Source organism: Thamnophis elegans, chromosome 6, assembly GCF_009769535.1.
Source record: "Thamnophis elegans isolate rThaEle1 chromosome 6, rThaEle1.pri, whole genome shotgun sequence".
Lineage (NCBI taxonomy): Eukaryota > Metazoa > Chordata > Lepidosauria > Squamata > Colubridae > Thamnophis > Thamnophis elegans.
In genome coordinates this window covers 1,552,450-1,579,589 of record NC_045546.1, presented here as the reverse complement: position 1 = coordinate 1,579,589, position 27,140 = coordinate 1,552,450, and the positions used below count along the sequence as shown (strand labels likewise).

Below are 27,140 nucleotides of genomic sequence, written 5' to 3'. Positions count from 1 at the left end.
GACAGGATAGCATCTTCCAATACTTGAGGAGCTGCCCCAGAGAGGAGGGGGTCAAGCTCTTTTCCAACCCCCCCCCCCCCCGAAGGCCAGACAAGGAACAATGGATGGAAACTGACCAAGGAGAGATTCAACCTGGAAATAAGGATGAACTTTCTGACAGTGAGAATAATCCACCCATGGAACAGAAGCTGCCTTCAGAAGTTGTGGGAGCTTCATCCCTGGAAGCTTTCAAGAAGAGACTGGACAGAAATGGTGTAGGGGCTCCTGCTTGGACAGGGGGTTGGACTAGATGACCTCCAAGGTCCCTTCCAACTCTATTATTCTATGTTCTAAGGACTTTAAACCTTCCCTTAGGGAAAGCAGAACTTGGTTCTCTGAGTGGGGGCTAAAACATACGATGAATGGTTGCAGGAACCGGGCCTGGCTAGTCCAGTGAAGAGAAGGACCAGGGGAGACAAGATAGAAGCCTTCCAATATTTGAGGGAGGGCTGCCCCAGAGAGGAGGAGGGGGTCAAGCTATTTCCCAAAGGACCCGAAGGCCAGAGAAGGAAGAATGGATAGAAACTGAACAAGGAGAGATTCAACCTGGAAATAAGGAGAAATTTTCTGATAGTGAGAACAATTCATCAGTGGAACATCTTGCCACCAGAGGTTATGAAGGCTCCAACACTGAAGGTTTTTAAGAAGACATTGGACAGCCATTTGACTGGAACTGTAGAGGGTCTCCCGCCTGAGCAAGGGGTTGGACTAGAAGACCTCCAAGGTCCCTTCCAACTCTGTGATTCTGTTCTATCCTAATCAGATGAAGGACTCTTTGCCTGCTTCTACTCAACTTCCAATTTATACATCCAGAAGAGGAATGCATGTATTGGCAGTCCCCGAGTTACGACCGTAATGGAGTCCTAAGTCGTAACAGTCATAAAATGGATCGGTCACTGCATCAGCACTAATGAAATGCAGGCACTCCTCGACTTAGAACAGTTTGTTTAGTGACTGCTCAAAAGTTACGAGAGCACTGAAAAAAGTGGCTTGACCATTTCTCACACTTACGACCGCCGCAGCACCCCCGTGGTCACATGATCAAAATCCAGATGTTTGCAACGTTGCAAAGCGAGACAGCCGCTAAGTGCATTTTGTCTCATTTTGCCAAAAAAAAGATCAGAAGCAAATGCTGTACCTGTAAAGGCCCTAATGGGCCCGGGACGCTGTCTTCTTTCACTGGCAGTTCACGGCTGACGAATAAATCCTCGGACCGAAGGACGTCGCGCAGGGGAAAGGCTGCTGTGCCAATCAGCACTGGCTGAAGACCAGGAGGAGAGAGATGGCATGCATTCTGCAGAGTCCTTTTCCTTTTTCTCAACATATTTTTTATTATTTTTACATTTAAAACAATGCAGAGCCGCGAAGTCGAAGTGGCCATACATTCACATTATATATAGCTAGTCACAACCATTAACAATTAGCCTACTTAATACATTATCTATCCTTCTGTCCAGTCGAAATATATATAGTATATAGCAATGAAAGAATAGAACAACTCTCAAAAATAATATTTATGAGTAAAACAAGGGGGTCATGATTGGTGAAATCAAATCAGGATGATAGCTGGCATATAGACTGTAGAATGATAGAGAAAAAAGGAAATGATGTGGAAAAAAAATGGACTTGTGGAAATAAACACCCTCAAGAAAACATAAACTATCCCATCCTGTTTTATCCTATCCTGTTCTGTATTCCTATTCTAATTCACTCTATCCTATTCTATCCCTATCCTATTGTAATTCATTCTATTCCTATCCTATCCTGTCCTAATTCATCCTATCCTATTCCTATCCTATCCTTATCCTTTTCCATTCCACTCCTCTCTTCTCTTCTAATTCATTCTATTCCTATCCTATCCTGTCCTAATTCATCCTATCTCTATCCTATCCCATCATATCCTATTCTAATTCATTCTATTCCTATCCTATATTCCTACTCCTATTCTATTCTAATTCATCCTATTCCTATCCTATCCCATCCCATCCCTATCCTATTCCTTATTCTATTCTAATTCATCCTATTCCTACCCTACCCTACCCTTATCCCTATCCTATCCTTTTCTCATTCTAATTCATTCCATTCTGCTCCTGCCGTGTGATGAATAATAAATACAGCTCCCTTCCCCTTCCATGTAACAGACTTTACAGATCAGAGATGGGTTCCTACCAGTTCGCACCTATTTGGTAGAACCGGTTCGTCAAATCTACCGAACCGGTTAGAAGAGGTTCCACCAGTGGACCCGGAAAGCAGGCCACACCTACAGAAGAGGTTCCAAAATTTTTTGAAACCCACCACTGACTTGCATGCTTCAATGCCAGAGTTTCTGAGCCAACATGACTGGAGGAGGAATTCTGGGAATTGAAGTCCACAAGTCTTAAAGCTGTCAAGTTTGAACATCCCTGGGTTTTTTTTTCTTTAGGGTTAGGGGTGCAAGGATCTTGTAACTTGACAGCTTTAAGACCTGCATGCTTCAAATGCCAGAGTTTCTGAATAGCTACTTGGACCGACCTAAGTACTAATTCATAATTTCATATCCGGTCACATGGGCGGCAAGCCACTCCCATCCGGTCACATGAGTGAGTGGCAAGCCACTCCCACAAAGGAGGCCACACCCACAGAGTAGGTTCGAACAATTTTTGAAACCCACCACTGCTACAGATATTTGTTTTTTTCGTGACCCGTCAAAACCGCGGTCCACTAAAGCGCGCCCGATTAAAGCACGTACTTGACATCAGCAGCAGCGCGACAAATAAAATTAAAAATAAATTAAATTAAAATTAAATTAAAGCAAGCCGATTCACATAAAGGTAAGGGTTAGGTTTAGGGTTAGGGTTAGGTTAAGGGTTAGGGTTAGGTTTAGGGTTACGTTAAGCGTTAGGGTTAGGTTTAGGGTTAGGTTAAGGGTTAGCGTTAGGTTTAGGGTTAGGTTTAGGGTTAGGCTTAGGTTTAGGGTTAGGTTTTGGGGGGTTACGGTAAGGTTTTCGCGTTAATTTTAAATTTACCTCTCACAGCATGCCGTTTTCGTCGCACTGTGATGACGTCACGTACGCGCTTTCGTCGAGCGTGCTTTAGTCCACCGCGGTTTTGTGGTGGAACCGTTTTTTTATCCAGGACGACAATATTGTTCTGTTTATCCCCTATCTGTACCCCCTTCCCTGACTTGGATTGTGAGCCGCCCTTTGGGGAAAAGGGCGGCATATAAATGCAATAAATTCAATTCAATTCAAATTCAAATTCAATATGGAAAATGGCAGTACCTTCCTCTGGGTGCCTTTTTTCAAAAACACGTTAAAGTCGAGGTGCGACTTCCACCAATGGGTGATCATGGAGCCACAGAAGTGGACAGGGAAGGCGTAACGTTGCTGAAACTTCACCCCTGTGGCGGGAATCGGATAGACAGACCCAAAAGCAAAACGAAGAAAAAAGGGTTTCGTAAGTCAACATTGCAAGCGTTCAGCGGAAGAAGACTCAAGAAAGAATATTAAGATTTTTCTGAAGTGGTATTTAATAATTTAATAATTAAATTTATAGGCCACCCAATCCCGCAGTATTCAAAATGAGGTGGCAGGCTGAACCAAAGCAGACCTCCAGCCTGAACCAAACTAGGGTTTCATGATATTAAGTTTTAACTGTTCATATGTAGAAAATTGCAAAGGTTTGCTTTTCGGAAGTCTGCACATGAAAACTGCTGAAGCAAAAGTCTCCATTTTAATGTATCTGCTGGCTTGACTGTAAACCTGTCTGGAAGACACATTTCAGTTCCTCTAAATCAGTGTTTCTCAACCTTGGCAACTTGAAGATGTCCGGACTTCAACTCCCAGAATTCCCCAGCCAGCGGGTTGAAATGAGGAGCGCAAATGTTTTATGGGTATTACTCATGGCAAACAATTGGGTTTTTTCCCCTTTCTTTCAACTATAAAAACATATACTTTGGTGATTATTAACTAGAAATGTCAATATTTTTTCTTTTCTCTTTAGATTGTCTTAGATTTTAAATGGTCATTTTGTTAACACATATTAATAGATTGTTGTTTAGAGATTGTTGCTTCTTGTGTTTGTGGAGAGGAGAGAAAAATGTAAATAACCCTTAGTTAACTATAATAATAACAAAGATATGTTAGAGAGAGGAAATATTAGATGTCCTACTAATTGACTTTATTTTTTTTCCTTAGAATATGTTATAAAGATATAAAGATATGGCATATTGACTGGAACTGGGGGAAGGGGGGAAAATTAGATCGCACAGGGTCGGCCTCCTCCGGGTTCCGTCCACCAGCCAATGCCACCTGGCTACTACCTGGGGGAGGGCCTTCTCTGTAGCAGCTCCGGCCCTTTGGAATGAACTCCCCGCGGAGATTCGGACCCTCACCTCTCTCCAGGCCTTCCGGAAAGCCGTCAAAACCTGGCTGTGCCAGCAGGCCTGGGGTTGATGAGTTCCCCTCCTCTCTCGACTTGTATGGCTGTATGACTCTTGTGTTTTTTAATTACGTGTATTGTGTTTGTATCCCCTTTCCCCTTTTTGAGTTGTTCGCCGCTCTGAGTCCCTCCCGGAGAAGGGCGGCATACAAATAAACTAAATCTAAATCTAAATGCCAGCAGGTGGCTGTGTTTTTGAAATCTTAACTAAATGAAAATTGTGGTATGGTGATAGTAAAATATATAAATTTTTAACATATACAATTTAAACTGAATGGAACATCTGTGTGGACAGAACGCACGAAATGCACTTGTGACCAATGGATACGCTTTCTACAAGATGTAATGAAAGATGATGCTTTTCTTTTTGTGTTTTTTACGTAATAAAACTAATAAAAAAAATTATTTAAAAAAAACATTTTGCAGAGTTTATACTTAAAGCTGCCTTTCTTAGCAGTTTCCCTCAATTGAGGCCGTCAGTCAGTCAGTCAGTCAGTCTATATATTTAAATTCCCGCCATGAAAACATTTCTTTAAAGAGTTGGTCAGTTTCAGGATTTGGAAAAGGGATGATTCTGCAGCTGCGGTCACTGTGGAAAACCCCGCTCGTTCCAACGTACGATTATGGGGGGGGGGGACGGTCACCTGCCCGCCCAGTCTTACCGCCTGCTGAGAACCGACTCGAAGCAACGCGAACAATTTCCGTAGTTATGGCCATCTGGCCGATCCCGTTCTTTGACATTCCTACTGGAAAGTGATATTCGACAAAGAAAGTCCTGGGAAGAGGAGAAATTGTGGAAATAAATGGAGGGAATTCAACAAAATGCAGCGTTTTTAATACGACTGAAACGTTGGCGTCTTAATTCATTCCTCGTATAACAACAACCCTATGAGATGGATTGGGCTGAGAGAGAGGGGGGGGGCGGGGAGTGTCCCCAAGTCACCCTGTCGGCTTTCATCTTTAAGGCAAGACTAGAACTCACTGTCTCCTGGTGATTGGCCCAAAGTCACCCAATTGGCTTTCATGTGTAAGGCGGGACTAGAATTCAGAATCCTCTGGTGATTGGCCCAAAGTCATTCAGCTAGCTTTCGTGCCTAAGGCGGGACTAGAACTCATCATCTCCTGGTTTCTAGGCCAGCACCTTAGAACTAGAACTCACTTAGGACTAGAATTCACTGTCTTCTAGAGATTGCCCCAAAGTCACCCAGTTGGCTTTTGTGCCTAAGGCGGGACTAGAACTCACTATCTCCTGGTTTCTAGGCCAGCACCTTAGAACTAGATCTTAGAACAATAATATTATTATTGTATTGTACTGGATGACTTTGGGACAATCACCAGGACATTGAATTCTAGTCCTATATAAGTTCTAGTTCTCTAGAAGTGATTGTCCCAAAGTCACCCAGTTGGCTTTCGTCCCTAAGGCGGGACTAGAACTCACTATCTCCTGGTTTCTAGGCCAGCACCTTAGAACTAGATCTTAGAACAATAATATTATTATTGTATTGTACTGGATGACTTTGGGACAATCACCAGGACATTGAATTCTAGTCCTATATAAGTTCTAGTTTTCTAGAAGTGATTGTCCCAAAGTCACCCAGTTGGCTTTCGTCCCTAAGGCGGGACTAGAACTCACTATCTCCTGGTTTCTAGGCCAGCACCTTAGAACTAGATCTTAGAACAATAATATTATTATTGTATTGTACTGGATGACTTTGGGACAATCACCAGGACATTGAATTCTAGTCCTATATAAGTTCTAGTTCTCTAGAAGTGATTGTCCCAAAGTCACCCAGTTGGCTTTCGTCCCTAAGGCGGGACTAGAACTCACTATCTCCTGGTTTCTAGGCCAGCACCTTAGAACTAGATCTTAGAACAATAATATTATTATTGTATTGTACTGGATGACTTTGGGACAATCACCAGGACATTGAATTCTAGTCCTATATAAGTTCTAGTTCTCTAGAAGTGATTGTCCCAAAGTCACCCAGTTGGCTTTCGTCCCTAAGGCAGGATTAGAACTCACTATCTCCTGGTTTCTAGGCCAGCACCTTAGAACTAGATCTTAGAACAATAATATTATTATTGTATTGTACTGGATGACTTTGGGACAATCACCAGGACATTGAATTCTAGTCCTATATAAGTTCTAGTTCTCTAGAAGTGATTGTCCCAAAGTCACCCAGTTGGCTTTCGTCCCTAAGGCAGGATTAGAACTCACTATCTCCTGGTTTCTAGGCCAGCACCTTAGAACTAGAATTCACGTGGACTAGAACTCACCGTTTCCTGGTGATTGCCCCAAAGTCACCCAGCTAGCTTTCATGCCTAAGGCGGGACTGGAACTCATTGTCTCCTGGTTTCTAAGCCAGCACCTTAGAACTAGAACTTAGAACAATAATATTATTATTGTATTTTACTGGGTGACTTTGGGACAATCACCAGGAGACTGAATTCTAGTCCTATACGTTCTGGTTCTCTAGAAGTGATTGTCCCAGTCACCCAGTTGGCTTTCGTGCCTAAAGCGGGACTAGAACTCACTATCTCCTGGTTTCTAGGCCAGCACCTTAGAACTAGAGTTCACTTGGACTAGAACTCACCGTTTCCTGGTGATTGCCCCAAAGTCACCCAGCTAGCTTTCATGCCTAAGGCGGGACTAGAACTCACTATCTCCTGGTTTCTAGGCCAGCACCTTAGAACTAAAATTCACTTGGACTAGAACTCACCGTTTCCTGGTGATTGCCCCCAACGTCATCCAGCTAGCTTTCATGCCTAAGGCAGGACTAGAACTCACTGTCTCCTGGTTTCTAGGCCAGCACCTTAGAACTAGAATTCACTTGGACTAGAACTCACCGTTTCCTGGTGATTGCCCCAACGTCATCCAGCTAGCTTTCATGCCTAAGGCGGGACTACAACTCATTGTCTCCTGGTTTCTAGGCCAGCACCTTAGAACTAGAATTCATTTAGGACTAGAACTCACCGTCTCCTGGTGATTGCCCCAAAGTCACCCAGCTAGCTTTCGTGCCTAAGGCGGGACTAGAACTCACTATCTCCTGGTTTCTAGGCCAGCACCTTAGAACTAGAATTCACTTGGACTAGAACTCACCGTTTCCTGGTGATTGCCCCAACGTCATCCAGCTAGCTTTCATGCCTAAGGCGGGACTACAACTCACTGTCTCCTGGTTTCTAGGCCAGCACCTTAGAACTAAAATTCACTTGGACTAGAACTCACCGTTTCCTGGTGATTGCCCCAACGTCATCCAGCTAGCTTTCATGCCTAAGGCGGGACTACAACTCATTGTCTCCTGGTTTCTAGGCCAGCACCTTAGAACTAGAATTCATTTAGGACTAGAACTCACCGTCTCCTGGTGATTGCCCCGAAGTCACCCAGCTGGCCTTCGTGTCTAAGATGGTACTAGAACTCACCGTCTCCTGGTTTCCATCCTGGTCCTTCACCACTAGACCATTTCTAAAACTACTGATCTGCAACCACCTTAAAGGTGGTCTTGGGGAGAGGTCTTCCCCCGGCATTATCCTTTACAGGGCAATATGGGAATCCCTGATTCATCTGAAGGGGGACAATTGAGAGTCCTGATTAAAACCCTCACCTCTTCTTAGGCACAGCTGGCCTGGGGGGTTTCCCACCAGGGCTCTTCTGATTGGGGGTACTCTGAGCGCTGTCCTCGGGGGGCACCCCTCTTAGGGTCTCAATCACCACTCTGGCCAAGCGGATCCGACCCAGCGTGGCCAGCCTGTCAAGGCTCAAACTGACAGCGTGGGTTTCATCGGCGGACTCTGGGAATGGCTCCCCAGGGAGGGGCTTAGCGGGGGAACGGCTGCAAAGAGAAAAGAGAAGACTCAGAAAATTGATTAGTAAACATTGACTGATACAAATGACTCTTGAGCAGCTAAATGACTTTTTTTTTTTTCTGTTATAAAATTTTTTATTTCCATTCCATTCTATACAATCACATGTTTACTGTGCATAACCGGGGCATATAACATTGAATAATAAACACAGCCCTCACTTATATAGAAAGTGCCCTCTACAATACAAACCCACTATACCTCCTTGGCCCACCATACACCCTCTTTCAACCCGCTCCAACTTTCATTCTTCCTTCTCACATACCCCTCTACACCTACTTCCCCTCCCCCTCTATCTAACCCTAACCCTATCACTCCCTCTCTTAATCCATTCCCTCCCTTCCTTCTCCTCCTCCTCTCTCTCACCCTCTCCACCCTCCTTCTTCTTTCATTCAGCTCCTCCCTTCGGTATACTTCTATTACCTTCCAATATATTCGGTTTGTTCTGTTTTAACACTAACATTAAAAAGCCACAGTATACAAGTGCAATCATGTACTTTAGAATTTAACACATATTGTATTTCCCCCCTCCCCCCCTCCCCCCCGAACCCCACCTCCCTTCCCTCCCCCCGACTTCCCAGAGCCCGTACACGGTATAGCCTTTTAACAATCACAGTCTAAAATATCTCAACATTGAGCTCAGCTTCTTACTGTTGCCCAAATTTTAAACAGTTTAAGTTATTACTAATATTAAACATAAACTATCTGGAGTTTCTTAGTCCCATAATGAGCAGTTTACATTGTTCGTATACATTAAACTCAGCTTCTCACCATTACACAAATTTAAGCAGTTTGCTTTGTTCTGTCTATTTCCAAACCCTGTTTCCAAACAGCTAAATGACTTTTTCTTGGTAGCCATAAAAAAATTGATTTTAATGCCAAAATAAATTTGTAGCAAAAAAAATATAAAGATGACTTAAAATACGAAGGTAAGACTACTGCCAGCTCATAAATGGTTTTGAGAAAGTTGAAACTTTCTATTTTTTTAAAATAAAATACTGTAAATGTGGGGGGGGGGGAAATAAAATTATAAGTGCCACAGCCTTAAAACAGCTCTGAGATCTTGGGCAGGTAGTTTCAGGTTGCAACCACAGTTGAGCCCCAGATTATGCTGCTAAGTGAGACGTTTGTTAATTGAATTTTGCCTCACTTTACGACTTTTTTTGTGACATTTGTTAAGTGAAGCACAGAGGTTGTTAAATTAGTAACACGGTTGTTAAGTGAATCCGTTTTCCCCACTCTCTTTGCTTGTCGGAAGGTTGCAAATCACGGGACGCCGGGACGCTGCAAGTGTCATAAATGTGAGTCGGTTGTGAAGCATCCGAATTTTCATCATACGACGGTGGGGGATACTGCAACGGTCGTAAGTGTGAAAAATGGTCATAAGTCACTTTTTCTTTCAGTGCCGTTGTAACTTCGAACGGTCGCTAAACGAACTGTGGTAAGTCGAGGGCCAACTGTATTAAAGTGCTTCCAAGCATCATCAGGTGGATTACAGGTAGTCCCCCGACTTCCGACGGTTTGCTTAGTGACCGTACAAAATTGGAACGGCACTGAAAAAAGTGGCACGCCCACTTTTCACACTTGCGACCAAAGGATCTCCCATTGGTGGAAGTTGCAGCTCGAATTCAACTTAAATTATGAAATAAGGCACCCAAAGGAAGGCGGTTTATTTTTCATGCCTCCAGAAGTTGTGAATGCTCCATTGTTGCAGGTTTTTAAAAAGAGATTAGACAGGCATTTGTCTGAAATGGTAGAGGCTGCTTGAGCAGGGGGTTGGACTAGAAGGCCTCTGGAGGTCCCTTCCAACTCTCTGATGTTTTGTTTCATGAAACGAAGCACTAGAGGTGACATTATAGCATCTTCCAATATTTGAAGGGCTGCCCCAAAGAAGAGGGGGGTGTGCCCATCTATTCTCTGAAGGCAGCCCTGCTTTATAAAGTGATATTAACCCTTCATGTAATCTTGATTCTCTCCCTCTGTTTATGTAGCCTAGAACTGTGTTGGCCTTTTTGGCAGCTGCTGCCCACGGCTGGCTCCTATTTAAATGCTTGCCCACTAGGACTCCAAGATCCCTCTCACAGTTACTACTGTTGAGCAAGGTACCACCTATACTGTACCTGTGCATTTCGTTTTTTCCTGCCTAAACTGAGCCTTCGCTGGTGCACAAAACCAACATCAGAGGCTGCCCCGTGGCAGGAAGATTCTCCGGGACAGGTATTTTACCTGGCTTTTGTCTCCAAGGCCTTCTTTTGCCGCCTGTGAGGACTTGACTCCAAATCCTTTGGTGACCTCTGAGGTTTTGGGCCCTGAGGCTGGCGTAGTTTTCCAGCCGCCTCCTCCTCCTCGTCACTAAAAGTATCACTGAAGCTGCTGTCCCGTTTCTGAAGAAAACGACCAAGAAAAACAAACATTAGAAGAGAATATTTGTAGCTCGTGCGCTGAGTTGTGGGGTCCTGTGTGTTCCTTAACCTTGTCTGCTTTCTTGCAGACGTTTCGTGACCCAACTAGGGAACATCATCAGTGCTAGAAAGGAGCGGGGTGGATAAACAGACAGCAAACCTCACTCCCTTCTAGCACTGATGATGTTCCCTAGTTGGGTCACAAAACATCTGCAAGGAAACAGCCAAGCCCAGGAGTTGGAGCAGCAGGAGAATTGTGGCGTCCTTAGTACTGTCTTAGTTTTCTTGCAGACATTTCACTACCCAAATAAGTGACATCATCAGTGCTGGAAGGGAGTGGGGTTTGCAGAGAGGAGGAGGAAGACTGTGAGATCCTTAGTTCTCCTGAGCTCGGTTGCTTTCTTGCGGACGTTTCACAACCCAGCTAGTAAACGTCATCAGGGATAGAAGGGAGTGAGGTTTGCTTTCTGTTTATAAACCCCGCTCCCTTCTAGCTCTGATGATGTTTGTTGGTTGGGTTATGAAATGTCTGCAAGGAGATAGCCAACACCAGGGACCCCACAAAACAAACACGATTGTACATTTAAATAAGGCGGCGGAAACTTGTGGAGTAGAATTTCTGGCATTCTTCTTGCCAACCCCTTTTACCAGAAGTAGCCATAGGAAGTTCCTCTTCTTAATCGGGGAATTTATCTTGTTATCCAGCATGGAAAAGAAGCCACGATTTACCCAACCGGCTCTATCAAATCCAACATTCACCCGAACAAGAATTAATTGAGCGTATGTGGGCCTGTCAGTTTATGTTGGTTTATGCCAACTGGCAAAAGATACTGGAGGCTGAAATACAGACATCTGATACAGCTTCCAGCCTTACAATTGAAGTCCACAAGTCTTAAAGTTCCCAAGTCTGGACACCCTGGCTGAGGAATTCTGGGAGCTGAAGTCCACAAGTCTTAAAGTTCCCAAGCCTGGACACCCTGGCTGAGGAATTCTGGGAGTTGAAGTCCACTAGTCTTAAAGTTCCCAAGTTTGGACACCCTGGCTGAGGAATTCTGGGAGTTGAAGTCCACTAGTCTTAAAGTTCTCAAGTCTGGAGGCATCCCTGATGTACCCTAGTGTGTTGAAAGTAAGACATTTCTAGACAGAGAGATGACTTGTTAGTAATAGAGGCTTGACTAAGAATATTACCACAATAAAGGGGTTCCCCCCCCCCATCACACACCTTTTCTACTCACCTGAGCTGCGTAGAACAAATTTTCCAAGAGACTCTGGTCGTAGTGTGGGTCATTCAATTCACTGTCGTACAAGTGACTCGAAGGGGAAAGGGATTCGGGAGGGGAGCCTGCCCCGTCCACGAGATGATCCGGAGATAAATCAGAACTGTAGATATAGAAAGATAAATAGAACAGAATAACAGAGTTGGAAGGGAACTTGGAGGTCTTCTAGTCCAACTCCCTGCTTGGGCAGGAGACCCTACCACACTTCAGACAAATGGCGATCCAACATCTTCTTAAAAACTTACAGTGTTGGAGCATTCACAACTTCTGGAGGCAAATTGTTCCACTGGTTAATTGTTCTCACTGTCTGGAAATTTCTCCTCAGTTCTAAGTTGCTTCTCTCTTTGATTAGTTTCCACCCATTGCTTCTTGTTTTACCCTCAGGTGCCTTGGAGAATAGCTTGACTCCCTCTTCTTTGGGGCAACCCCTGAGATATTGGAAGACTGCTATCATGTCTCCCCTCGTCCTTCTTTCTATTAAACTAGACCTACCCAGTTCCTGCAACCGTTCTTCGTATGTTTTAGCCTCCAGTCCCTAATACTCTTTGTTGCTCTTCTCTGCACTCTTTCTAGAGACTCCACATCTATTTTACATCGTGGCGAACAAAACTGAATGCCGTATTCCAAGTGTGGCCTTCTCAAGACCTTATAAAGTGGTATTAACACTTTAAATAAAATAAATTTCCACATGTGCACTTAAAAGGCTGGTAGAACTTATCTCCTGTATTAATGGTAGCTCTCAACTTACAACCATTCATTTAGCGACTGTTTAAAGTGTGTGTGTGTATATGTGTGTCTCCAAACTCGGCAACTTTTTAAAGACACGTGGACTTCAACTTCCAGGATTCCTCAGTCAGCCACATCACTTAAACCAGTGTTTCTCAACCTTGGCAACTTGAAGATGTCCGGACTTCAACTCCCAGAATTCCCCAGCCAGCGAATGCTGGCTGGGGAATTCTGGGAGTTGAAGTCCGGACATCTTCAAGTTGCCAAGGTTGAGAAACACTGACTTAAACAACTGCCTCAATCTTGGGTTCAATTGTGGTTGCAAGTTAAGGCCCACCCCGGAAACCTAAATTTTGGGAAAATTCCTGAGACATTTTTCCTGTTTTCTTTTTCCAAACGGAAGCCGGACAGATATATATATCTCACCTGCCCAGCAGAAGCTCAACCGCTTTCTTTTCAGCATCCAAATCAAATTCGGAACATTCGCGCCATGATTGATGAGCGTCTTCACACATAAGGCCAGGATTCCTCAGAGGTCTGGATAGAATATTAGAATAGCGGAAAGGAAGTTGTGAGGGATCAAACGCCTGTCAGAATCAAAAGTGTTTGGTGGAGGGGAAAGGCGAGCTTTTAAAATGAGGTTAAGAAAAAAAATAATTCACTCAATAGTTTGAACAGGAATTTTTTTTCAGCGTAGCTCTTTCTGTAATCTGCCTAGGAAAAAAAGACAACAGAAGCCAAAGGGGTTTTTACATAGGGAATGAGATATAAGTTAAAGTCTTGATTATTTAGACTTTTAAAGTATTGTTTATACTTTTCTAGTTTTGATTAACCCAAAGGTGCTTTTCTTTTTCCAAGCGGCAACTGGACTTTCTTGTTTTTCTTTCGAAGTCCTTTCGCTTCTCATCCCAGAAGCTTCTTCCACTCTGACTGGATGGTGGGGAAGGGAAGGATTGATGCTCCTTGCAGACAGTTGGTCATTTGCATCCTTTTTAGAGGGTCATTGAGGCCACTTGGAGGTTTATTTGTGTCTTATTTAAAGACCTTTCGCTTCTCCTCCAAGAAGCTTCTTCTACTCTGACTGGATGGTGGGGAAGGGAAGGATTGATGCTCCTTGCAGACAGCTGGTCATTTGCATCCTTTGAGAGGGTCCTTGAGGCCACTTGGAGGTCTTATCTGTGTCCTCAGAGTCCCCTGAGTGGTGCAAACAGGTGGGAATCCTCTGTGCACGACCCCCCGCTGCCCTGTGCATACATGCATGACCCCCGCTGCCCCCGCGCATGACTCTGCCACTGCCTTCCTGAAGCCTGGGGAGGGTGAAAACGGCCTCTCCGGAAACCCTTCAAAGGCCAAAAACCAGCTGGCCGGACAGCTGACCTAGGGCAATGCTCACATGCCCTTGGAGATGGAAACACATTTGCCATCTGTGGCACACATGCCATAGGTTTGCCATCATGGCTCTATGGCCATTTAGAGTTAAGGACGGGACACTGCTGGGAGGGTTCTCCGTTCGCTGACAGCTGGCCCTGGTTGCGAGACTTTGCCCAGTCGGGGATGAGTGAAAGGCTGGCGACACAGGAAATCACATCACGTCGGGGTCACCAAATGTAACGTTCCCGTGGTTCGTCCATGAGGCCAACGTGGAGAAAAGACAGAACACAAGCTTTCTCGGGATAGAGCTACGACGACCCAGATTGGGGGTCTGAGAGCCCCTTGTATTGAGATAGGACAAAGGCAGGAGGAGCAATAGCATGTGAGTAAAAACAGCCTGTAAAAGTACAATTTCTAATCTACTGCTCAGTCTATATATGGTCAAATCCTGGGCGTCAATGGTAGGGCACATCTCTGGATGTTATGTTATGAACTATCAGGATGTTATGGAGTTTTAGGAGTTTGTTTTCTCCTGTGTGGTTCAGCATGGCTCTGCAACTATATTACAACATACTGCAACTGTCATTAAGTTCATGCACGTTGCCAAACGCTCACATTCTAATCACGTGACCCAACGGCTGTTTTTTGTTACGTGTGAGACTGGGTCCATGAGAGCCTTTCTTCCGTGGGGTTGTAACTTTGAGCTGTCAGTAAATGAATGACATGGCAAGGAAGACCCATAAGAGAAATTGACAGATAGATTTTGCACTTCGCTTCTAGTTACTCTGAAAAGCGTCACAAATTTCTGAACTCTTTTGAGCAACTCACATTGTCGGGGTTCCAAATAGCATCCAAAAGTAAATTAAGAGTCCGAGGCAAAGTATTGCTCAAAGTTCCACTTGATGAAGAGAGCCATGTTGGCACATCTAGGGAAACCCGAATCTGAAAGGTTCCCGGTTTCCCCCACCCGGCTGAAAGTTCACGATCTTTCCCCCGCACCCACAAGTCTATCACATGGTCCAACCTCCTGCTGCCACGCTGGCAGCTTCCACCCATCCAGTTCAGGTCAGGTGCAAAGACAAAGGATGACCTTGGCTTTCTAGAAAGAATGTTGTTATGGCTACCTATCACCCAACTCCGTATAATCCTCCCTCCCATTTTTCCACCATAGAAAATGCATAGATTACTGTAACGCGCTCTACATGGGGCTGCCCTTGAAGAGTGTTCGAAGACTCCAGTTAGTCCAGAATGCAGCCGCGTGAGCGATTGTGGGTGCACCTAGGTACACCCACGTTACACCTATCCTCCGCGAGCTGCACTGGCTTCCCATTTGTCTCCGGACACGCTTCAAGGTGCTAGTCGTTACTTTTAAAGCCCTACATGGTATCGGACCTGGCTACCTGAGAGACCGCCTCCTGCCAATTACCTCCCAAAGACCGATTAGATCGTACAGACTAGGCCTCCTCTGGATCCCATCTGCCAGCCAATGTCGGCTGGCGACACCCCGGGGGAGAGCCTTCTATGTGGCTGCTCCAGCCCTCTGGAACGACCTCCCCGTTGAGATCCGGACCCTTACTACCCTTCCGGCCTTCCGTAAAGCAACTAAGACCTGGCTGTTCCGGCAGGCCTGGGGCTGTTGAATTATCCAGCCCCACTTTAAGTTATGAATGTTGCTGTAATTTTAAATTGTTGTATTATTTTTTATATTCCCCCTCCCTTTTTATTGTAAGCCGCCCTGAGTCTTCCGAGAGTGGGCGGCATACAAAACTAATAAATAATAAAATAATAATAATAATAATAGAATAATGGAAAGTGTGGCAGGCCAAAGATCCAAAAGAAAAGATGGCTGCACGCCTCTCTCCCTCTCTCTCTCCCTCCCTCCCTCTCTCTCTCTCACACACACACACACACACACACACACACACACACACTGTATCCCATTTTGTTGGGGACACAAACCTTCCCACTTGCCTACCCAAACTCACTTTCCGGCTCGTCGGGAGAGATCCTGCTTGACGGGAGGTTGAGCCTCATACCGTTCGATGGCGGGATCCGGATTCGATGTCATGACGGACACAGCCATAGCGTTTCGCAACCGGTTCCCTCGATCCAAAAGGTCTTGAAAGCAGAGAAAGGAAATCGACATGAAAAAACGAAGGAACCGTCCGCTCTGCCCGACTGTCATCCTCTTTTCAGGATCAAAGGCAATATGGCCTTCATAAAATAGTGATAGTCCTCGACTTACGACCACAATTGAGCCCCCAAAAGACCATTGAATAAATAAAAAAATCTGCTAAAAAAAAAAAAAGATCTGGGCAAAATGGGATCATTCCAATAAAAGTATTCTCTACTTCAGTGGTTCCCAAACTTGGCAACTTTAAGACTTGTGGACTTCAACTCCCAGAATTCTCCAGCCAGCTGAGCTGGGCCAATGGGATCATTCCAATAAAAGTATTCTCTACTTCAGTGGTTCCCAAACTTGGCAACTTTAAGACTTGTGGACTTCAACTCCCAGAATTCTCCAGCCAGCTCAGCATAGCTGGCTGGAGAATTCTGGGAGTTGAAGTCCACAAGTCTTAAAGTTGCCAAGTTTGGGAACCACTGCTCTACTTGCCTCGGAGGTTTCCTTCCTAGGGATCCAGGACTTGGAAGACTGACAAGGTGTGACAGCACACCTGCTTACCTGCAAGTAGATCCTTTGTGGCTGGGCTGTTGCAAGAAAGAACATGGAGAGGCCGTGTGGCCTCCTTGTCTGACTTAATTGGCGCCTCTTGATCGGAGTGGTTCGAAACTATCTTTTGTGGCTTGGGATCCTTGGCGTTCAAGATGTAATCCAGGTGTGGGTGAGATCCATCAAGGCTTCTTTGGATATTCTCCGCGTTCTCCTGGAAATATAAGTGGTCTTTCCCTCTGAAACAGAAGCACCACAATGGGGGGTGAGAATCAATTCAGGCTGACCCGAGATCCCTGTGGTGGCTTCAGACGTTGCGGGGTTCAGTTAATACGAATCCTGGACATGCGACTGTGGTAGACTACAACCGGTCATAATAGCCGAAGCAGTTGCCGGGTGCCCAAAATTGAAATCATGTAGTTTCAGGGAGTGAATTTGCTGGAACGCCTCTCTCGGGAGTGTATCTGCTTCTTCTACCATTGTCAGATAGGGTGGTATAAAGGTAGTCCTTGACTTATGACCAAAATTGAGCCCAAAGATTTATATTCCTTGCAGACAGTTGGATGTACACCCATTTGCACCCCTCAGGTGACCCTGAGGACACAGATAAAACCTCCAAGTGGTCTCAAGGACCCTCTGAAAGGATGCAAAGGACCAGCTGTCTGCAAGGAGTATCAATCCTTCCCTTCCCCACCGCCCAGTCAGAGCTGAAGAAGCTTCTGGGATGAGAAGCGAAAGGTCTACGAAGAAAAAACCAGAAAGTGCACTTGCCTCTTGGGAAAAATTACCTTTGGAAGTGAAATGTCTAGTTTTATACGATTCAGCACCACTCTGCCTGTCCATGGTATATGCAATAGCAATAGCATTTAGGCTTTATATACTGTTTCACGGTGCTTTCCAGCCCTTTCCAGAGCCGAGGTGGCGCAGTGGTTAAATGCAGCACTGCAGGCTACTTCAGCTGACTGCAGTTCAGCAGTTCGGCTGTTCAAATCCCACCAGGCTCAAGGTTGACTCAGCCTTCCAACTTTCCGAGGTGGGTAAAATGAGGACCCGGATTGTTGGGGATGATATGCTGACTCTGTAAAACCGCTTAGAGAGGGCTGAAAGCCCTATGAAGCGGTATATAAGTCTAACTATTGCTTCTCTTACAGAGTCAGCCTCTTGCCCCCAATACTTTGGGTCCTCACTTTTACCCAACTTAAAAGGATAGAAGGCTGAGTCAACCTGGAGCCAGTCAGGATCGAACTACTGATAGTGAGTAGTGAATTAGCCTGCAATAATGCATTCTCAACCACTGTGCCAGGAAGGAAGGAAGGAAGGAAGGAAGGAAGGAAGGAAGGAAGGAAGGGAGAATGGGGGAAGAAGAAGGAAAGAAGGAAGGAAGGAAGGAAGGAAGGAAGGAAGGAATAAGCCTGCAATACTACATTCTAACCACTGGAGATGATGGATGGGAAGGAAGGAAGGAAGGAAGGAAAGAAGGAAGGAAGGCGAGAGAATGGGCAAAGAAGGAAGGAAGGAAGGAAGAGCAATAGCACTTAAGACTTATATACCACTCCACAGTGCTTTCCAGCCCTCTCTAAGCGGTTTAAAGAGTCAGTTTCTTGCTCCCAACAATCTGGGTCCTCATTTTAGTGTCATCGGAAGGATGGAAGGTTGAGTCAACCTTGAGCCAGTCAGGGTCGAACTGCTAGCAGTTGGCAGAATTAGCCTGCAATACTACATTCTAACCACTGGAGATGATGGATGGGAAGGAAGGAAGGAAGGAAGGCGAGAGAATGGGCAAAGAAGGAAGGAAGGAAGGAAGGAAGGAAGGAAGGAAGGAAGGAAGGAAGGAAGGAAGGAAGGAAGAGCAATAGCACTTAGACTTATATACCAGTCCACAGTTCTTTCCAGCCCTCTCTAAGTGGTTTACAGAGTCGGCCTCTTGCCTGCAACAATCCGGGTCCTCATTTGACCCACCTCGGAAGGACAGAAGGCTGAGTCAACCTGGAGCCAGTCAAGATCGAACTGCTGGCAGTGGGCAGAGTCAGCCTGTAATGCTGCACTCTAACCACTGTGCCACCAGGAAGGAGAATGAGAAAGGGAATAAGAGAAGGAAGGAAGGGAAGAAGGAAGGAAGGAAAGAAAGAATAGCAATAGCACATATACTGCTTCACAGTGCTTTCCAGCCCTCTCTAAGCGGTTTACAGAGTCAGCCTTTTGCCCCTAACAATCTGGGTCCTCATTTCACCCACCTCGGAAGGATGGAAGGCTCAGTTAACTCTGAGCTGGTTAAGATCAAACTGTTGGCAGTGGGCAGAGTTAGCCTGCAATACTACATTCTAACCATTGTGCACCATGGATGGATGGATGGAAGAAAGAGAGAATAGGAAGAGCAATAGCCCTTAGACTTATATACCGCTTCACAGTGCTTTCCAGCCCTCTCTGAGCGGTTTACAGAGTCAGCCTCTTGCCCCCAACAATCTGGGTCCTCATTTGACCCACCTGGGGGGGAGGGAGGGAGGGAGGGAGGGAGGGAGGAAGGAAGGAAGGAAGGAAGGAAGGAAAAAAGGAAAGGACTGGGAGAGGACAATAGCAATAGCACTTGGACTTATATACTGCTTTATAGTGCTTTCCAGCCCTCTCTGAGCAGTTTACAGAGCCAGCCTCTTGCCCCCAACAATCTGGGTCCTCATTTGACCCACCTGGGGAGGGAGGGAGGAAGGAAGGAAGGAAAAAAGGAAGGAAAAAAGGAAAGGAGTGGGAGAGGACAATAGCAATAGCACTTAGACTTATATACCGCTTTATAGTGCTTTCTAGCCCTCTCTGAGCAGTTTACAGAGTCAGCCTCTTGCCCCCAACAATCTGGCTCCTCATTTTACCCACCTCGGAAGGACGGAAAGCTGAGTCAACCTGAAGCCTGGTGAGACTCGAACTGCCAAATTGCAGACAGCAGAAGTAGCCTGCAATACTGCACTCTCACCACTGTGCCACCGTGGCTAAATAATTGACAACAGCAATGTAACGTAACAACACAACGTAAAATATAACCCAACACACACACACCACACACACACCAGACACATGTACAGGTATTAAAAGCATAGCTACCCTGTTAAGGAAGCAAATTCTTTCCCCAAAGGTAGGAAACAGACATTTTTGAGCTATTGGGCTGATTTTTCCCCCCTTTTTTTAATCCCAGTAGACAGAAAAAAAGGAAAAAAAAAATCCACAGACACACACACAAACCTTGGAGTACTCGCTCTGCTGCTGCCCACAGACTCTCTTCCGTGAACGTGCGTGCCAGTTGGCCTGTGGGGATGAGACGGAGCGAGGGAGTGGCTCAAATCTGCAGCATCTTTGTTCGTATGTGTATTGTGGACGGTGAGGTTGGTTTCGTACACGTCGGAGAGAGGTTCCAGAAGCAGGGATATCTGCAAGGTGGCATTTGAACAAGAATGTAAGAACACATCCCCGTTCCCACTTACAGAGCTAACACAGGCCGTCCTCAACTTACGACCACAATTGAGGCGGGGCAACCGGGGGGGGGGGGGGGGAGGAAATGCTACTTCCGACTTACCTGCAGCTCTCCCATCTTTTCGGACGCCGGCGAAACGATGGGGAAAAACCCGCTGATGGGGTGGCTGGGGGAGAGCAGGGCCAGCCCCTTGATTTGAACCCGCCCGATTGGAAGATGATCGGATTTGGTCATGATTTCCAGGATAAGCGCCCCCATATCTGCAGGAAGCAAGCCGAGAAAAGAGCTGGGTAAACAACACACAGGGGTGTTAATTCTGCTTCAAAACCGTGGCGGTGAAAAACCCGCCCTTCTATTCTTTAAGGCCGGCTAAATGAAAACTTTGGTCCTCTTTACCATCCATGGTGGAGCAAGATACCGAGGGAAGGGAATATTAGTAGCTCAGGGTCGAACTGTGGGGTCCTTGGTGCTCCCGGAACTGGGTGGTTTTCTTGCAGACTTTTCATGACCAAACTAGGGAACATAATCAGGGCTAGAAGGGAGTGAGGTTGGAGGAGGAGGAGGAGGAGGAGGAGGAGGAGGAAGAGGAGGAGGAAGAGGAGGACTGTGGGGTCCTTGGTGCTCCCGGAACTGGGTGGTTTTCTTGCAGACTTTTCATGACCAAACTAGGGAACATCATCAGGGCTAGAAGGGAGTGAGGTTGGAGGAGGAGGAGGAGGAGGAGGAGGAGGAGGAGGAAGAGGAGGAGGAAGAGGAGGACTGTGGGGTCCTTGGTGATCCCTGAACTGGGTGGTTTTCTTGCAGATTTTTCATGACCAAACTAGGGAACATAATCAGGGCTAGAACGGAGTGGGATAGGAGGAGGAGGAGGAGGAGAAGAACTGTAGGGTTCTTACTGCTCTCTGAGCTGTGTTTTCTTGCAGACATTTCCTGACCCAACTAGAGGATATTATCAATGCTAGAAAGGAGAAGGGTTTGCAGACAGGAAGAAGAGAAGGAGAAAGAGAAGGAGGAGGAGGAGGACTGTGGGCTCCTTGATGCTCTCTGAGCTGTGTTTTCTTGCAGACATTTCATGACCCAACTAGGGAATATTGTCAGGAGTAGAAGGGAGTGGGGTTTGCAGGGAGAAGGACAACAACACTGGGATTTTTGCTGCTCTCTGAGCTTGATGGTTGTCTTGCAGACATTTCACGGCCCAGCTAGGTAACATCATCAGTGCCACAAGAGGATGGGGTTTGCTCTCAATTAATTTATATTTTAGTCGCTTGCCCTGTCAGTACGGTGGTTTTTTAGTTGAGCTGTTTACTGTTACCTTATTCCTTCATTGGGGTATCATTTGCTTATATTCAAGCCACTGGACTGGAATATAAATTGTCAGTAAACCCCACTCGACCAATTACCTCCACTCGACCAATTAGATCCCATAGATTAGGCCTCCTCCGAGTTCCATCTGCTGGTCAATGTCGACTGGCAACCACCCGGAGGAGAGCCTTCTTGGTGGCAGCTCCGACCCTATGGAACGACCTCCCCGTGGAGATTCGTACCCTCACCACCCTCCAGACCTTCCGCACAGCCCTTAAAACCTGGCTGTCCCGTCAGGCCTGGGGTTAAAAACCGCAACCCACCCGAATTGTATGAATGTTGTGCTTTTAATGATGTACTGTCTTATGTGTTTAATCTGTTTGTCTTCCCTTCCTTCCGAATTGTGAGCCGCCCTGAGTCCCCCCAGGGAAAAGGGCGGCATATAAATAAACTACTCAAACTCAAACTCACTCCCTTCTACCCTGATGATGTCGCCTAGTTTGGTCATAAAACGTCTGCAAGAAAACCACCAAGGACCTCACAGCGAATAGGACTGTTCTCAACCGTACTGAAATCGTTTCTCTTGTTCACCTCAAAAACAGCAATTTGGTGGGCCATTTCTAGAGGAGGCCTCTGTGGGCTGACTGCATCCAGGGCACCGCCATTCAACCAGTCACCTGATGAATTACCAAGGGAGAGCCATACCTGTCAGGTAGGAAGCGAATTGTTTGGGCCCACATCGCACCGGGTAGCAGGTGGTGGTGTTTAGAATTTTCTGCTCCGGCTGGGAAGCATCCTGGGGGACGAAGACGGTACCGTTGCTGGTTTCTCCCCACCATCTCACCCGGACGAGGGAGGATGCTGGCGGCTTGGCGACCATCCATACGATTTTGCTGACGGTCAGTTTGAGGAAGCAGCGCAGCTGTCCTTCCACAAGAGGTGGTAAACTGGTAGAAGGGGAGATATCGCTGAGAGCTGCAGAGCAACAACAGAGCACCCGGGAAATTAGATTTAGGATTATTTCTTTAATAATAATAATAATAATAATAATAATAATAATAATCCGGCAAAACAACTGGCCGCTGTGATACAATTGTATAATAATAATAATAATAATCTTTAAAAAAATGAAATTAGGCTACCAAACAGCCAAAGAAGCTGAAAAAATTTCGCATTTACTATATATGGATGATTTGAAACTCTATGGAAAGTCAGAAATAGAAATCCAATCATTGACAAACACAGTCCGAGTATTCAGCACCGATATTTCAATGCAGTTTGGCATGGAAAAATGCGCCACTGTATCCATAAAAAGGGGCAAAATCACTGCATGTGAGGGAATTGAAATGCCCAATGGCCAATTAATTAAATGCAAAGAAAATGAAGCCTACAAATACTTAGGCATTCTGCAGTTGGATAACATCAAGCATGGAGAAGTAAAAACTATTGTCAGGCGAGAGTACACCAACAGAGTTAGGAAAATTTTGAAATCTAAATTGAATGGTGGAAACACAATCAAGGCCATAAATACCTGGGCAATACCAGTTATAAGATACACAGCTGGTATAGTTAACTGGACACAAGCTGATTTGGACCTTTTGGACCGAAAAACCAGGAAACTAATGACAATGCACTACAGTTTACATCCAGGTGGTGATACTGATAGACTATATCTGCCCCGAAAATCAGGTGGCAGAGGATTATTACAAGTGAAGCAAACAGTTGAAGAAGAAAAACATGCACTGGCTGATTATTTAAAAGAAAGTCAAGAACATCTATTAATCGAAGTAAAGAGCAAAAATCTACTGAAGGCCCAACAGACGAAACAAGAATACAGAAAAAGATGTGATAAAATCAAGAATGGAGAGTTGGCAGAACAAAGCACTGCATGGCCAATTTCTGGAAAAAATAAAAGATAAAGTGGACAGTGAACAAACTTGGTGATGGTTAACAACAGGTACATTAAAGAAAGAAACAGAGTCACTAATCCTGGCTGCGCAAGAACAAGCTATCCGCACAAATGCCATTAAGGCCAAAATCGAAAAATCCTCTGATGATGCCAAATGCAGACTTTGCAAAGAAGCTGACGAAACTGTTGATCACATACTCAGCTGCTGTAAAAAAATCGCGCAGACTGATTATAAATTGCGGCACAATTCAGTAGCACAAATGATCCATTGGAATTTGTGCAAAAATTATAATATTAAAACAGCAACAAACTGGTGGGAACATCAGCCTGAAAAAGTCACCGAAAATCAGATGGTCAAGATCTTGTGGGATTTCCGTATACAAACCGACAAAATACTGGCGCATAACACACCAGACATCACACTGGTTGAGAAAAACAAGGTCACAATCATAGACATCGCAATACCAGGTGATAGCAGGGTCGCCGAGAAGGAACACGAAAAAATCGCAAGATACCAGGACTTAAAAATCGAAATTCAACGACTATGGCACAAACCAGCAGTGGTAATTCCAGTGGTAATCGGCACACTGGGTGCTATCCCAAAAGCACTGGAATTACATTTAAAACAGGCTAAAAATTGACAAAATCACCATCAGTCAAATGCAAAAAGCCGCACTGCTTGGATCTGCACGCATATTACGAAAATACGTTACGACGTCCTAGGCCCCTGGGTGGGGCCCGACTAGTAACCAATGCCAAATCCGGCGAAACAACTGGCCGCTGTGATACAATTGTATAATAATATAAACAACAAATAAACAACTATTAGTTTAGCGACTGTTCAAAGTTACAGAGGCAGAGAAAAAAGAAACTTGTGGCCGTTTTTCACATTTACGGCTGTTGCAGCATCCCCAGTCAAAATTTGGACACTTGACCACCGACTCATATTTATGACGGTCGCAGTATCCCGGGGTCACATGATCCCCTTTTGCTATCTTCCAACAAGCAAAGTCAAGGGGGAAGCGAGATTCACTTTACAACTGTGTTACTGACTTAACAACCGTGGCGAGAGGTCGTAAAGTGGGGCAAAACTCACTTCACTGTTAGTAACTTAACAACTGCTGGGATTCACTTATCAACCGTGGCAAGAGAGGTCGTAAAATGGGGCAAAACTCACTTCACTGTTAGTAACTTAACAACTGCTGGGATTCACTTATCAACCGTGGCAAGAGAGGTCGTAAAGTGGGGCAAAACTCACTTCACTGTTAGTAACTTAACAACTGCTGGGATTCACTTATCAACCGTGGCAAGAGAGGTCGTAAAATGGGGCAAAACTCACTTCACTGTTAGTAACTTAACAACTGCTGGGATTCACTTAACAACCGTGGCAAGAGAGGTCGTAAAATGGGGCAAAACTCACTTCACTGTTAGTAACTTAACAACTGCTGGGATTCACTTAACAACCGTGGCAAGAGAGGTCGTAAAGTGGGGCAAAACTCACTTAACGAATGTCTGACTTAGCAGAGGAAATCTGGGGCTCAATTGTGGCGAGGTCCAAAACTTCCCCGTAGCACAAAATACTTAAAATTAAAAAGGTGAAGCCATCAATTATTAAAGATTCAATAATAAATAAGCCAAGGATCTGATTCGTTGAGATGTCATGTTGTGTCTTTTGAGCACTTACAAGGACCCACAAAATGGGAAATGGGTTTCCTGCCCTTTTTCCTCTCTTGGCCAAAGTCCCCCTCCCATTCTCCTGCCCCCCCCCTTGGATCTCCTGGTGGTCCCCCATCCACCTCTTCCTCCATTTGCAGCAGTGGGAGAGAAAAGGCCAAGCCTCTCCTCCCGCCTTCACTGACAAGGGTTTCTGCCAAGCTCCCTTTGTTCCCAGGTCAGAATTCGAACACAGAACCAGTCCTGGAACTTCTCCCGGGATCTAGCCTGCTGCCATCGCCCCCTTAATTACATCCATTGGCTCCCCTTCGTAGGACATAAAAAAACACGGCATTTCCAGCAAGGGGTTTTCCCCCACCACCTTCCTCCTCTCTTCTCCTTCCCTCTGGGATCTCCTGGTGGTCCCCCATCCATCTCTTGCAGCAACAGCAGGAGAGAGAGAGAGAGAGAAAACAAAGCGTCTATTCCCAAGGTTTTCTGCCCCTCCAACCCCAGGGTTGTGGGAAGGACCCCGCCCGGCCTCGACCTCCCTCACCCACCCTTCCGACGACGGACGGCCCCGGGCCGGGCCGGCCCGACTTTACTCTTCTTGGGCTTCATCCTCGCCGCCAGGCCCGGAGTCGCTGCCTAGCAACGGGCGCCGCCGCCGCCGCGCACGCGCGGTGCCTGCTGGGAAAATGGCGGGAGGGCCGCTGCCTGAACGCGGTCGCCGCTTCAACTACCGCCCCCAGAAGGCTTTGCGAGGGAACGTAGAGATATGAAAGCCCTAAGGAGAAGAGTGGGGTTTTTCAAACTTGGAGCAGCATCAGAATCAGAATGGGAAGGATCTGGAAAGTCTTCTAGCCCAGTGTTTCTCAACCTTGGCAAGTTGAAGATGTCTGGACTTCAACTCCCAGAATTCCCCAGCCAGCGAATGCTGGCTGGGGAATTCTGGGAGTTGAAGTCCAGACATCTTCAACTTGCCAAGGTTGAGAAACACTGTTCTAGCCAAGCAGGAAACCCTCTGCCGTTTATTTACTTTTATATATTTGATTCGTCAATCGTTCACAAGATCATAGGTATAAGAATAAACATGAGTATATGAATGAAAGGGGACTGGGATGGTAGGCATGCTGGTGCACTTATGCACGCCCACTTTATGGAACTTCTAGGAATGGGGTGACAGTAGACAATGTAAGGTTAAAGTTCTGAGGCTTTGAGGAAGAAACCACTGAGCCAGGTAGTGCATTCCAGGCATTGACCTGGAATTTCAGACAAAACCTTTTTAGGGGGTCATTGAGGCCGCTTGGAGGCTTATCTGGGTCCACAAGGCGACCTGAGTGGTGCAAACGGGCGTGGATCCAGCTGCAAGGAATATAAATCCTTCTATTTTGGACTACACGCAGTAGTCTCCAACTTTGGCAACTTTTAAGACTTGTGGACTTCAACTCCCAGAATTCCTCAGCCAGCAGAGCTGGGCCAATGGGATCATTCCAATAAAAGTATTCTCTACTTCAGTGGTTCCCAAACTTGGCAACTTTAAGACTTGTGGACTTCAACTCCCAGAGTTCCTCAGCCAGCAGAGCTGGGCCAATGGGATCATTCCAATAAAAGTATTCTCTACTTCAGTGGTTCCCAAACTTGGCAACTTTAAGAACTAGGAACTCTGGGAGTTGAAGTCCACAAGTCTTAAAGTTGCCAACACTGGACTACAGGAACCATTTGCACCACTCAGATGACCCTGAGGACACAGGCAGATCTCCAAGTGGCCTCAATGACCCTCTAAAAGGATGCATAGGACCAGCTGCCTGCAAGGAGTATCAATCCTTCCCTTCCCCTCCATCCATCAGAACTGAAGAAGCTTCTGGGATGAGGAGCGAAACGTCTTCAAAAGAAAAAAACCAGAAAGTCCAGTCGCCTCTTGGGAATCATCCTGAATCAACCATCACTCTATTTTTACTATGCCTCCACCTGGCCTCTCTTGGCCGAACAAGCCACCCTTTTGGACGTGCTCCGCGTTCAGACTCCGTTTCCCAGGATGCCCTTCGGCGAC

At 45.8% G+C, this 27,140-nt stretch overlaps 1 protein-coding gene across 1 annotated transcript in view; it reads right to left on the bottom strand.

Moving 5' to 3' along the window:
- C2CD3 (C2 domain containing 3 centriole elongation regulator) overlaps positions 1–25,755 on the bottom strand; it is a 59,937-nt gene extending 34,182 nt beyond the window's left edge. The window contains exons 1-13 of the mRNA XM_032220321.1: positions 25,648–25,755; positions 22,231–22,500; positions 20,326–20,483; positions 19,995–20,179; positions 16,779–17,005; positions 16,081–16,213; positions 13,151–13,261; positions 11,957–12,101; positions 10,546–10,703; positions 8,061–8,288; positions 5,121–5,233; positions 3,300–3,418; positions 1,178–1,300 (exon numbers count right to left, since the gene is read on the bottom strand). Of these exons, the coding sequence (XP_032076212.1) occupies positions 1,178–1,300; positions 3,300–3,418; positions 5,121–5,233; positions 8,061–8,288; positions 10,546–10,703; positions 11,957–12,101; positions 13,151–13,261; positions 16,081–16,213; positions 16,779–17,005; positions 19,995–20,179; positions 20,326–20,483; positions 22,231–22,500; positions 25,648–25,708 (2,031 nt within the window). The 5' untranslated portion in view covers positions 25,709–25,755. The remainder of the gene's footprint in view (positions 1–1,177; positions 1,301–3,299; positions 3,419–5,120; positions 5,234–8,060; positions 8,289–10,545; positions 10,704–11,956; positions 12,102–13,150; positions 13,262–16,080; positions 16,214–16,778; positions 17,006–19,994; positions 20,180–20,325; positions 20,484–22,230; positions 22,501–25,647) is intronic.
- Between the last annotated feature and the right edge of the window lie 1,385 nt (positions 25,756–27,140).